The sequence below is a fragment of the Antrostomus carolinensis genome, unplaced genomic scaffold (genome assembly GCF_000700745.2).
Source record: "Antrostomus carolinensis isolate BGI_N321 unplaced genomic scaffold, ASM70074v2 scaffold19843, whole genome shotgun sequence".
Lineage (NCBI taxonomy): Eukaryota > Metazoa > Chordata > Aves > Caprimulgiformes > Caprimulgidae > Antrostomus > Antrostomus carolinensis.
This window is the reverse complement of record NW_010307477.1, coordinates 1-12,085: the sequence shown is the minus strand read 5'-3', so window position 1 is coordinate 12,085 and position 12,085 is coordinate 1. Positions and strand designations below refer to the sequence as shown.

Below are 12,085 nucleotides of genomic sequence, written 5' to 3'. Positions count from 1 at the left end.
CCAGGTGAAGGTTCCTGAGGAGTCTTAAATGCTTTTGAGAGATGAAGATGCACAGAAGTGTGGAAGTAAAAATCCTGTGGTCAAACACGCACACAAAGGTCTGTGTTTTCTTATGCGTAGGGGCCCCTCCAACCCGTGATCACTCCCACTCGCATGAACATGCACTTAGAGTCTCTGTGGCTCATCAGTATTTGCTGATGAGTTTATAGCACATCAGTGGCTTATTGTAGTTGTGCAGGGAGGTAGTGAAACAAGTCTACCTGTTGTGGAAGACACACTTGGGGTAGAGGGGTGTCAACCCATCAGCCCATGGCACATGGGATCCCTGTCCGAGTAGTTTTCACCTACAAGGGTACATGCAAATCTGGACAGCATGAAGGGAGGGAGGGAATGACACACAGCCTCACAAGCTGTACTGCAAAGCAAGCTCTGACGGAGGGACAGCTTCTCTGCCATCTTGCTTACCTGAAGTACTCTTGTCCAGCACAGAGTGACTTTCTGCCACGTCAGGTGTAGAGGAAGTAGGAACCTCTAGGACGCCCTTGGAAGAGAAATGAAGGGTGTGTCAGGCTCAGAGACCAGAAGGAACAGGATGGTGGTCCTGCTTATCTTCAGATGACACAGATAATTCTCACACAAATGTATTCTGTACTTTCCCAGATCCAAGATAGTGTCGCTGCCTGCCTGCACAGTTGGTCCTACAACCCATGATACTCCTAGATTAAAAAAGCACAGAAGTCCTACAGGATTTCACATTAATGGCTCACATGGGACAGCCTGCCTAGGACACAGCCAGCCAGCACCTCTGGGGAATACTGAGCTGCAAGAGTTTTCACAAGTAGAGGTGCAGACACAAGGCAAAATGGAAAAAAAAAAGTCAGTGAAAATTTCATTTTTTATTCTGAAGCATCTAGAGATGTCAGGCCTGTCATGTGCTGTACAATTACAACAGTTCCTTCCTTTGGAGCATTAAAGTAAGGTCAGAAAAAATGGGGAGAGGAGGTGATAAATATAAAATGCCTGTGCAATGCTGCTTATGCAAAGGAAGAGAGAGGCTGGAGACAGGGTTTCTCCCCTTATTCTGGCACAGACTACCCCGTTTTGCTTTGCTAGTCCTGCTGACACAATTGATCCAACACTCACCCTTTGCAAACTGCTTCCTGCACTAGGAGGAAGTTCAGGTCTTTCCTGCAGAGGGAATGTCTGTGTAACCCTCAGTCATGTCCTGCTGATGGTCTGTGTTCCTCATCCTAATGGGACCCTACAGGTTTAGCCCATGTGAAACCTGTGACACGTTACAACTGAAGCCACGGCCCATGGTGGTGAATATGGTAATTGTGAGCCTGCCGGCACTAGCAGCAGTACAAATGGGATGTGGATCAGGCAGGATACAAGTTTGCATTTGCCAGATTAGCTCATGACATATGTGCTTATGTTCTGCATTTCGGGCTAGTTATTGGAATGAAGACACCAGCCAATGGGGCAGGAAGGCTACTGCTTCAAAGTTAACTCACCAGGGCTGACTTGAACTAGCAGCTTCTGGTTTACATTGTGCCAGTACTTTGCAGCAACACACCTGGTACAATACTGGGATCCTGAAGCTGAAGTTCCTGTATCAATCAGACTCCAGGAGTCAGTGCTGTGTGCTCCCCAAATGAATTAAGAGACAAAACCTCACCCACAAAAAGAACAGGGCCACAGGAGATGAAGAGAGGAAGCCAGTCCTGGCTCACACAGCAGGATCTGCTTCTTTTCTGTAGCGCTTTTCATTCTTTTTAAAGAAGAGTCAAACATTTACACATGATCAAAGTGCAGGAATCTGTGTTGCTAAATAAACTCCTGTGTTAACTCCCACCTCCTACTTAAAACAAAAACATGTCTGTTTGTTATTATTACTATATTCAGTGGAAAGAACTTTCCATTCTGCTGTTGTAGAAATTCCTTCTCTCCCATTTCTTCGAACAAAGCAGAATTTCTGTGTAACGAGGCAATGTGCTCATTTCCTTCCCCAGCTCCTTCTGGATAAAATGACACTGAAGCCTGCAACTGTTCCTACTTTCTAGTTGGTAACTGTATATGATGTTATTTTTATTGCTTATTGCTCATTTTTCTTCCGAGCCTGAAGGTCCAAAGTCAAAGCACCACTCTGAGACTCCTACATCTTGTTGCCAAGAGGGACTTCAAGGCCATTTCACCATCCTCCTGGACAACAGAAGCCACAGAACTATGTCTACTTACTCCTTTGCTACGCAAATTCTGTGAGGGACAACAGACAACATACTAGAAAGACCTATCTTGATCAAAGACCTAAAAATTATTAAACTTTATCTTTCTTTCTGAATTAAAAAAACCCCAAAACCCGTATGTTTAGCACAGCCTAACACTCTGACTTTCCTGTCATGCAGCCATGGAGGAAAGAGGGAGCTGTCTTTCCCAGGCAGAAAATTAACCTCCTCAGACAGGTGTAGGAATTGGTATGCCACTCTCACCAGCCACCAGATGTGGTCCAGAATGGTCTCATATGTCTTCCACATCTGGTTGGGCCTCCAAAATGTGAGGAGATTTCAGTGACTCTGCAGACCTGAGAAGCCCCACGGGTGCCAAAATGACATTGGATCTTTTATAGTTTCCTCCTTTTTTAAAAAAAAAAAAAGAAAAAAAGGAAAGAAAAGATCCAGGATTTAAAAAGAGGTAAAACCTCTTCCAATAACTACTTCTCTCACCTGGTCCATGATCCTTGACATGGTGCCACAGTGATTCTTACGAGCAGGCAGGTCCTGCTCAACCCCAGGTATGGAGGTGGAATGAAGGATGAAGAGCAGAGATGGTTGCTAAGGAACAACCCTCCCTCTATCTATGAGCTGTGGTCTCCAAGGGAACCAGAAGAAACATGGCAGAGATCAGGGTCATCCTTGCTGATTGAAAAAACAAATAAGGATAGTAAAAGGCAAGATTTTTTTTTTCTGGACACCTCTGTCCAGAAGTTCTCATCACACACAAAGGATTTCTTGGAGACTTTTGTAACACAGTCATGACAATCAAGAAGCATCTCCATGTACTTCACATGAGCTCACTGACACTCATCAGAGGAGAAGGGGAAGGTGCCCAACTTTTTCACATTAGAAATTGGGAGATGGTGGGCTGGCAAAACGTCTCACATTGAGTCAATGACAGAACCAAAGCTTAGATCTCCTGTGTCCAGCACCCAATGCTATATTTTAACCCCAGACTTTCATCTGTTTTGCTCCACCATGGACCTGAGCTCTCACCAGGCCACCAGAATTTCTACAAGTCTCCAGGGAAGAGTGCAACTCTTCTTCATGTTGCAAAGCTGCTTTTCCCACTCAGCACAAGCTGGTCACAGGCACAAGAGAAAAATCAGAAATATTCACAGATGTATCATCTTAGAAGCAGATTTTATTCATTGTGAGAAACTGAAAGATCAACAGAAATCGACTGATCATTCTTAGAAAAACTGGCAAAATATAAATCAGTATGTTTTTTCTTTACTTCCACCTCCTCCCTTTCCCTGCACCCTGAGCTGGAGACAGCTGCTAGATCTCATTGCTCAAGAAACAACTCTCCCACTAGCCCTTGTTGCGCTTCAACTCAGAGACCTTGTAGCGAGGCGGGGCACGGTGGAACCACTCTGACCAGGAACCATCATAAACAGCCACATCACGCTTGCCGCACAGGTAGGCTGCCAAAGCAATGTGACATGCTGTGACACCTTTGCGGCATGTGGCCGTCAGTGGCTTTGAGAGATCCACATTCTTCTCACGGAATATTTGTTGGATCTCCTCAATACTCTTCTCGTGGCCAGTTTCTGTTAGGAATGAGCGGAAGGGTATGTTCACAGCGCCAGGGATGTGACCAGATTCCAGCCCTGGAAGAGTGAACAAGAGGAAAAATGAGCAAGGAAACATTAACAAAGGTGATGAAAGACACCTACAAAAGAGACCTTGAAGAGACATCACTGCAGATACTCCTGTTCCCTCCGAGTTACTAATTTGTTTCAGGTGATGATGAAGATGCAAAAACTTATGGGGCTAAAAAGAGGAGAACAAGGATTATTCAACTTTGCAGAAGTCAAAACTTCCAGAATATTTCCCCCTGAAAGCAAAGTGGGGTGGTTTAACCCCAGTTGGCAACTAAATACCACACAGCCTCTTGATCACTCTCCTGCAGTGGGATGGAGAAGAGAATCATAAAAGTAATAGTGAGAAAACTCGTGGTTTGAGATAAAGACAGTTTAATAGGTAAAGCAAAAGCCACGAGATCAAGCAAAGCAAAAGAAATTAATTCTCTGCTCCCCACCTGCAGGCAGGTGTTCAGCCATCTTCAGGAAAGCAGGGCTCCATCATGTGTAATGCTTATTTGGGAAGACAAACGCCATCACTCTGAACATCCACCTTTCCTTCTTCTTCTCCCAGCTTCATATGCTGAGCACAACATCACATGGGTATCCCTTGGGTCAGCTGGGGTCAGCTGTCCCAGCTGTGTCCCCTCCCAGCCTACTCATTGTTGGGGTGGTGTGAGAAGCAGAAAAGGCCTCGATGCTGTGTAAGCACTGCTCAACAGTAACTAAAGCATCCCTGTGTTATCAACACTTTCCAGCACAAATCCAAAACAGCCCCATAGCAGCTACTATGAAGAAAATTAACTACCCCAGCCAAAACCAGCACAGGTAGGAATCTGAAGAAACCCCAGACGTGTCAAGAATCAAAGAACCACCACAGAAAAGATCATAACAAAGGCATTAAGGGGATCTGTGTAAAGAGGAATGCAGCAGTGCATTTCTGATCTCCCCCAAGGATGCCAGCAGTGTGTGCTGGCTTTCAGAAGCCATACAGCTTTCAGAAGCAGGAAGTATGGCTTTATGTGAAATTTGTGAAAGTAGTTATTATCTGTTCACAGTTTATTCCTGTGGCACCTTAAAATCATATTTCAGAAAAGTAAAGCAGCCTTACAAGTCAGCCACATTACTGCTGAGGCAGCTATCCTGGGGCAATGGAGCCAGAGAAGTGAGAGTTTAGACTGTGTATCACTTTTTATCCACTCTATGGATGAAATCAGTGCAGGTTCTGTTTTTCTACTGGTATAACTGATCACTTCAGGCAAGTTGAAGGTTGCATCTCAAGAACAATGTCTTTAGAGAGGAGCAGATACAAAAATATGATGGATAAGATTTTCATCATGTCCCTGAAATTCAAACTCTGTCACTACAGACTTAATCAAAGTCCATTACACTCAGTGGAAACTTTTCCATTGACTTTGAGAGGCTTTGGATCAAGCCTCACTGGAGCAGAAAACATTATATATTATGTTGAAAATGCATTTCAGGGAATGGTTCCCTGCTAGCTTTGAATTTCTAATAAGACAGCACTGAGAAAGTCACATAAATAGTATTCTGTTTCACTGACAGCTTTCCACTTGCCTAAGTCATCAGGGCAAGTGATCCCAAAGAGATGGGAGAGATTGGGGCAGGGAACATTTATCACAGTCAAATGATTAAAGTCAGAGATTGACACCACACATCATAATGGCCTTGCAGTCTCTTCACTCATGCAGAGTGGTGTCATGACATGATGAGATATAAGTGGAAAACAGGGTTTTGGCAGGGTATTGAGGAGAGGATTTTTGCTCTGCTGGACAAGAGAGTGAGAGCCTAAAGACAACCAAAGCTGCCCTGAGTCAGCCTCACAAGATCTCTCCCTGTTCCAGATGGACTCTCTTTGTCTCCTGATTCCTCCTCCTTGAGTGCCTTAGAAATCTGGGACTGTTGTCTACTAGTCACCTCATGCATCCTTCAGAAGCATTTACCATTACAGGGAGAAGTCAGGAGAAAAAAATGCCGACTTCTGGAGGGACTAACATTAAAAAAAAACCCCAAACAAACCACACAGTGTTCTCTGTGCTCTTTCACTACATTTGTTCCAGTTCCACAAAACAACAGTCCATCACTTCAGCACAGAGAACTGCAAAACCCATGCTTATTATTATGGTCTCTGTATGACAGAGAGGAAATTAAAAAAATACAAAAAAATGAGTGTGAGAAAACATTGTTTGTAGCTCTCAGACTGCAGAGCTTCTTACTGGAGAGTTACACACCTTGGTTAGGCTACTGCTTTCCCACAGAGTGAATGGTCCTGACCCTGTCATTTGGCAAGGGATTTCTGCAAGGCTCTGCTTCAGTATTGGTGATCAATGAGTAGGCTTGGTGATCACAGACAAGTCTGTGAGCCACAGAGTAAATCTCACACCATCCTAGGGCACTGGGAAGTGTACTGAGATCAAGAAGTTCTGGAGCCAGCTCTTTCTCAAAGAAGCTTGCTGGGCCACCAATTCAGTTCTTAGGTGTCTCAGCACCATGGTCATAATTGCTTTTCCAGACTGTTCACACATTGTAAAACTGGTAGGCTTGCACTCTTCTCTTAGTGGAGACTGCTGTGACACACACTCACTACCCTTAAACAACTCTTCAGTTAGGAGCTGAGCAGATCTGAAAAGAACAGTCTTATTTTAGAGCATTTTTTACTTTGATCTATAAGGAGACTTCCTTTCTCCAGAGATTCAAAAGTCAGTTGGAGTCAGAGACCAGTGCTTGCACTCTGTGAGCAGAAGACGAGGAATTCTGTAGAAACTGCACTTACTCATGTATGTGTGCCTTCAGCTGAAAGAAGCAGTTGACACGGCACAACCACAGACCCTTGGACTGCCTAAGAAATGCTCTGGAGTTGTTGAGAAAGTTTTATCAGCTCTTTCTCTGCTAGGACAAGAGCAGAGAAACACAGTACTGGAAGGCAAGGGTGGATGCAGCTGGGATCTGAACAGGGGAGAGGATATATCTGCCCCTGCCTCATATGACACAGAGCATACTCCATTCCAGATTCATGCAGTCACTCTCAGAAACTCCAGGAAGGAACTCTAGGATTACAAAGCCTGGCTCCCAGTTACTACAGTGATCACTTTATAGGCTCCCTCTCATAAAAGCATCCATCTCAGAAACAGTTAGGACTCTTGCCATGAAACTTCCCACTGAGGCACCACATCACGTGAGGAATATTAATTTCCAATGTTAAGTTCATCACAGTCAGTCCATACACCATTCATCCTTGAGCTAACATTGCCCTGCTGCTGAAACAGTTTTTCTCCCTTTCTTCTAGTGCTCCAGCTACTGATGGTGAGCACTCAGCACTATTTCAACAGCCTCATGTCCTCAGCCTAAACCCAGTAAGAGCTCATTAGATACACTTTTCACCGCCTCAGCCACCCTAGGAACAGTTCTAGGTGACCACCAGGCTTCTGGATAAGGAAGTGGCACTTCCTCACACCTCAGTTGGTAGAGAGGAGGTTAATAACTGCTATTATCAAGGCCAAATCGCATCTGAGGTTCTTGTACCCAATGAATTCATCCAAGTCTTATCCTCTTCTATCACTTCCAAATGTGGGTCTTCAGCGTCTAAGAGAAACACAACAAATTGACCTGGGCTATTAATCATCCAACCTTGCTCTCTGTAGCGTTACACTTCCTGTCACTTCTATTACTGCAGGTGGTACCTCACAGAATACCCCATGTGATCATTTAAACCTTGCCAAGGCTGTGTCAGCAGCACATTTCAGTAGCAACTCCCTATTTTCAGTGCCTCAATGATTCAGAAAAATATGAAATAAAACATAGAAGTATAATGATGGGACCATGCTGGCAACTTCCAGCTCCACAGACCTGCTTTCAGCACAAGCTATTCTTACCCACCTTATCTCCCTTTCAGTCAGTTTTTGGGGAATCTAACAGTATCTGTGTTATCTGCCCTCTTCTCACACTGAACTAATAATTGCCCCTCTAATATTATGTCCAAAGAATTAATGAAGTCCAAATGGAACAAGTCCACCTCCTAGGTGCTTTCAAGGGCTGGAAGGAAAGATCAGACATAACTTCCAGGTATGCATGTTCCCATTTCTCTTACCTGGCAAATCAATTCTGTTGGCAAGGAAATAGAGCCCTTAGCTGCAGTGCAAGTTTACCAAGGTATTTTATTCAATTTTGCCTTCATTTCAAATATTTTTTCTTGAACAGTTTTTTGAAAGCCTTCCAGTGTATCCATGTTATGATAACAGATCAACAGCTGCCTAGGTTGTGCTGTACCTCCTATCCTAAATACAAATACAAACTTTGTTAGTGTTTCTGTCCTACAGAATCATGCTCTGATTAAATTATTAAATTCTTGCCTCCTGGAGTTCCTCATGGAGGAAATGTCACATGACTTATTTTTGACACATTTCAGATGGAAATTATCTGCCTCACAGATTTTAGCACATGGTTATCTTTTGGTTATACTCCCTCTTAGAAATGATCATTTCTACCTCTTTCCCCTTCTTGCTACCTCTCCCTCTACTCTGCAGACTTATCCTCAGGAGAAAAAAAAACCAAAACAACATGGTAGCACAGACTCAGTATAATTCTGAGGCTGTACACAAATAAGCTTTCATCTGGAACCCCTGCTAACTGCATAGCAACCCTATTTACTCTTTCTCTTTTTGTTCACTTTGCTCCAGCAGTTTTTGTTATTTAATTCCTTTTACCAAGTCTCACTCAGCTTGGCTTCTGGCAATCCTCCCTCACAATTTGTAACCTGTAATATGTTATCTTCTTCACTGCTTAATCCCCTTTTCCACATCTGTTAAGATTCTCTGCTTAAATACTTATTTTTTGTTTGCTATTTATCCAGCTAAGACTACAGTGCCTTCCCTCCAGCCTTTCCCTTTGCAATGAAAGCACTATATGGATTTTCTTAACGTTAAAAAGATAAAAGATGTGCCTTGTCCACATTTAAGTCCCTGTGGGCTTGGAGTTGGCCATCTGCAGATAGCTGTTATTTCCAAAAGCCCTGTCTGTTTCCTCCTTTTTTATCTCTCTTTTCCATTCAAATTCTGTGCCTCGGAAGGGACCACTAGTGGTCCCACCTAAGCTACCATGAACTCATTAGAAGGAACACGTTAAGCTTGGTCCTAGGCAGCTCCCTGAGAGTCCTCGCAGTCAGATCAATGGGCCTGCACCACCAATGTCAAAATACTGTGTGGATACACAGCCAGACTCTAAGAACCAGCAGGACCATGGTGCTAATTCTGGCAGCTGATGTTTGTCAACCTCATCACATGAATGGACAGCTTTGGACTGTAGATTCCTGCGGGCTGAAAAAGACTTTGATAAAGTCTCTCACTCTCCCATGTTGAGCCTTGAGTATTACTTCATGGTCAAAGTAGAGCCAGTCCACTCCCAGCTGCAGACTCCACTTGGAGAAGAGAGGGAAGAAGCAGCAAAGTTTCATTCTTACTCCCACTGCCTCTGAACATTCAAGCTGAGCAAAAGCTTTACATTTGGGGCAGGGAAGACTGAGAGCTGGAAAAATGAGCAAAACCTTCAGAGTTGTGTATGTGCAAGGGAGACAAGGACCACTCAAAGGCTTAGAATGAGAAGAAAAATAGTTGGAAGCTCATGAAATGACTTCGGGTTTGCTTTCTTTTTTAGATGATGGATTTCTTGTCTGGCAACTTTCCCCTCTTTCTCAGGTGTCTGCAAAATAATTCAGAAATTCACAACTTTTCTGTATGCATTTGCTCAGCTATAATTCCTGTTCCTCAGTTTTCAGTGCCCAATACTCAGAGAGAGTCAGCACTGCTAACCACTGTGTAATTATTTTTACCATCTGCCCCTGGATTGCCCAAGACTGTCTCAGGTCAGGCTGGTTCCACAGACCTCCATTCTGCAGCACATGAGTAAGCAGGCCCTTGCAGAATCTGGCTGGACCGTTGCTGAATCACAGCTAGTGAGCAGGAGCAGGTTACTAGCTTCACCAGAAACACAGCACTGTCCAGGGACACCTTTAACCTCTCAGTGCATAGGTCAGGGCTGCACATCTGATGGGCTTATGCTGCACACCATGCATGAACATCCAAGCTTTAGAATCCAAAGCAATACCTGCATTTAAGACCTATGAGACCAGGCTTATAGAAATGCTGTCCATTTTTTTTCCACCCTGGCAACCCGGGTAAACCTCTCCCAGTAACTACAAATTAGCCACATATTATGGCTTATCTTAAACACTACAGAGGTGTAAATCCCCGCAAAGTAGCTGTTGCATAAAAATAAAACAGTGACAACTAATTCTTACCACAAGAAACTGAAAAACTAAAGAGGCAAAAGAGACAGCTGAAATTAGCCTCTGCTAGAGATGGAGTTCATGGTACTGAAGAGATTAATTGACTTAATTAGGCAGTCAAGAGCTGAGGCAATAATTAAACTGGAATCACCTGAGAATGCAGCAAGTTCCTTAACCTCAAGACCATTCTTCTTCTCTAAATTGCAGGCAACGTTTCTCTTCCCTGATTGGATGACCCCTGTAATAATCAGCATTTATTTCAAATTGCTCTTTCAGGTGTAAGCGCTGCCTTTTACCCACTGCTGGCTGTAGTGTCAAGCTCCTGTGGAAAGACCAGCTGCAGCTGGAGTGCTTATTCTGCTGTGGGAAGCAAAACTGGACCACCACAAATAAACTGTTCCATGATGACTCATTTCAAAGGAAAAATCTGTTTTCAAGATGCTGTCAGAGGCTGTGGTATTTGTCACCTGGTGACACTCACTTTGGGAAAGAGAATGTGAAATCCACCAGATCCCAGTGAGCAGTGTTCTATTTGCATCTTAAGGTTAAAATTCAACCTTCACTTTTATGGGCTGCAGTAGGCAAAGAAATAGAATAAGTGATAAGCCTAACTCCCCCTCTCTCCCTGCAAGTCTCTTCTGTCACTCCCATTACCTCTCTCACCTTCTGCATAGTCTTGCACAGGTCGAGTGTGTTTGGGGGTCTCACTGTAGACACTTAACACGAACCACCTGTACAGAGCCATTTACAGCCAAACGCTCCTGCAGTTTTGAGACAGGAATTTATTTCAGGACATGGTGTCACACTCAATGGCTGTACAGCAGTACACACATAAGAGAACAGCCAGAACAGGATGACAACCGACCTGCAAGGCAGCAACACAGCACTACCTCGGGACTGCAGAAGCCTGCCGCACGCCCGCTCCTGCAGCATGGAGCTTGACTCAGACCCAACAACTGTTGCTGAGCTTTTCCGTGCTTTGTTTTTGAAACTCTGTATTCCTTTTTAAACTGTCTCTGTGATTCCCTTTCTGAGGAGAGGTTATTCTGGGATATACCAAGGCTTAAATTACACAGCAAGGGCCTCCTTTAACAAGCAACTTGAATTTCATTCCAGGCACATTGCTGTATTAGCTGTCCCAACTGCACAGGACTTCCCCCATCCCTGCTGCTTGCATGTCCAGTGTTTGGCCAAGGTAACAAAATCAATTTTTGTTCCTGTTACTTGAGGCATCCAAAAGAGAGAGTTTGACAGCCCATACATTCAGGAAGGGTTTGGGGCTTTTCTTACTTAAGCTTGTTAGATTTCATGTCAGAGTGCAAAAGGACAAAGATCAGCTCAGGCAAGCTCTCTATTTGCTGGAAACCAGAGTAAGAAGGGAAATATCTCTTGGGTTACTGTATAGCCTAAAACCTGGGATACTGCGGGTGCATTCATTATGGTGAGAGGTGCCTGTATGAATACTGATAGTTTGTGCGTATCTGCTAGTGTTAGATAGGACCCTGAGCAAACTCTCGGGAGCTCTCACCTCCCGTGTTTGCATTCTGATTAACTTCTGCAGGGTGTGGGATGAGGGATCCTGCAGCCAACTGACTGCAGATCTGTTCTGCTATTTCCTCCTGCAGCTTTACAACCAACTACAGGCAGCATTCTGCGAGGACACCGGGCTCTGAATGCTCAACGGTGGATCCCTTAAGGTAAATTAACGAGTTGGGCCAAGGCATGCCTGTGCATTAGGAAAATCTGTTTGCTGGCTGAGAGTTGTGACACCTGGACTAGTACTGACACTCATGCCGCTCTGGTGCAGGGGGCAGGTGCCGTTCCCACCTCCATTACCTTGGTCCAGCTCAGTCCCCCGGAACCGACTCTCGGGGCGGGAATCAACCACCTGGAACCGCAGGGACCCCACGTTCTGCATCATCTCC

General features: G+C 44.4%; 2 protein-coding genes across 2 annotated transcripts in view; both read right to left on the bottom strand.

The window, feature by feature from the left end:
* LOC114818458 (uncharacterized) overlaps positions 1-2,744 on the bottom strand; it is a gene marked incomplete at its 3' end in the record, with an annotated part of 4,226 nt that extends 1,482 nt beyond the window's left edge. The window contains exons 1-2 of the mRNA XM_029084371.1: positions 2,724-2,744; positions 466-541 (exon numbers count right to left, since the gene is read on the bottom strand). Of these exons, the coding sequence (XP_028940204.1) occupies positions 466-541; positions 2,724-2,744 (97 nt within the window). The remainder of the gene's footprint in view (positions 1-465; positions 542-2,723) is intronic.
* An 843-nt stretch (positions 2,745-3,587) lies between these two features.
* LOC104523010 (thiosulfate sulfurtransferase-like) lies at positions 3,588-12,081 on the bottom strand (the record flags this gene model as incomplete). Its single annotated transcript, XM_010165458.1, has 2 exons — positions 3,588-3,886; positions 11,997-12,081. Coding segments are annotated over 2 exons (384 nt in total), but the record flags the coding sequence as incomplete, so codon positions are not given.
* Positions 12,082-12,085: the final 4 nt, after the last annotated feature.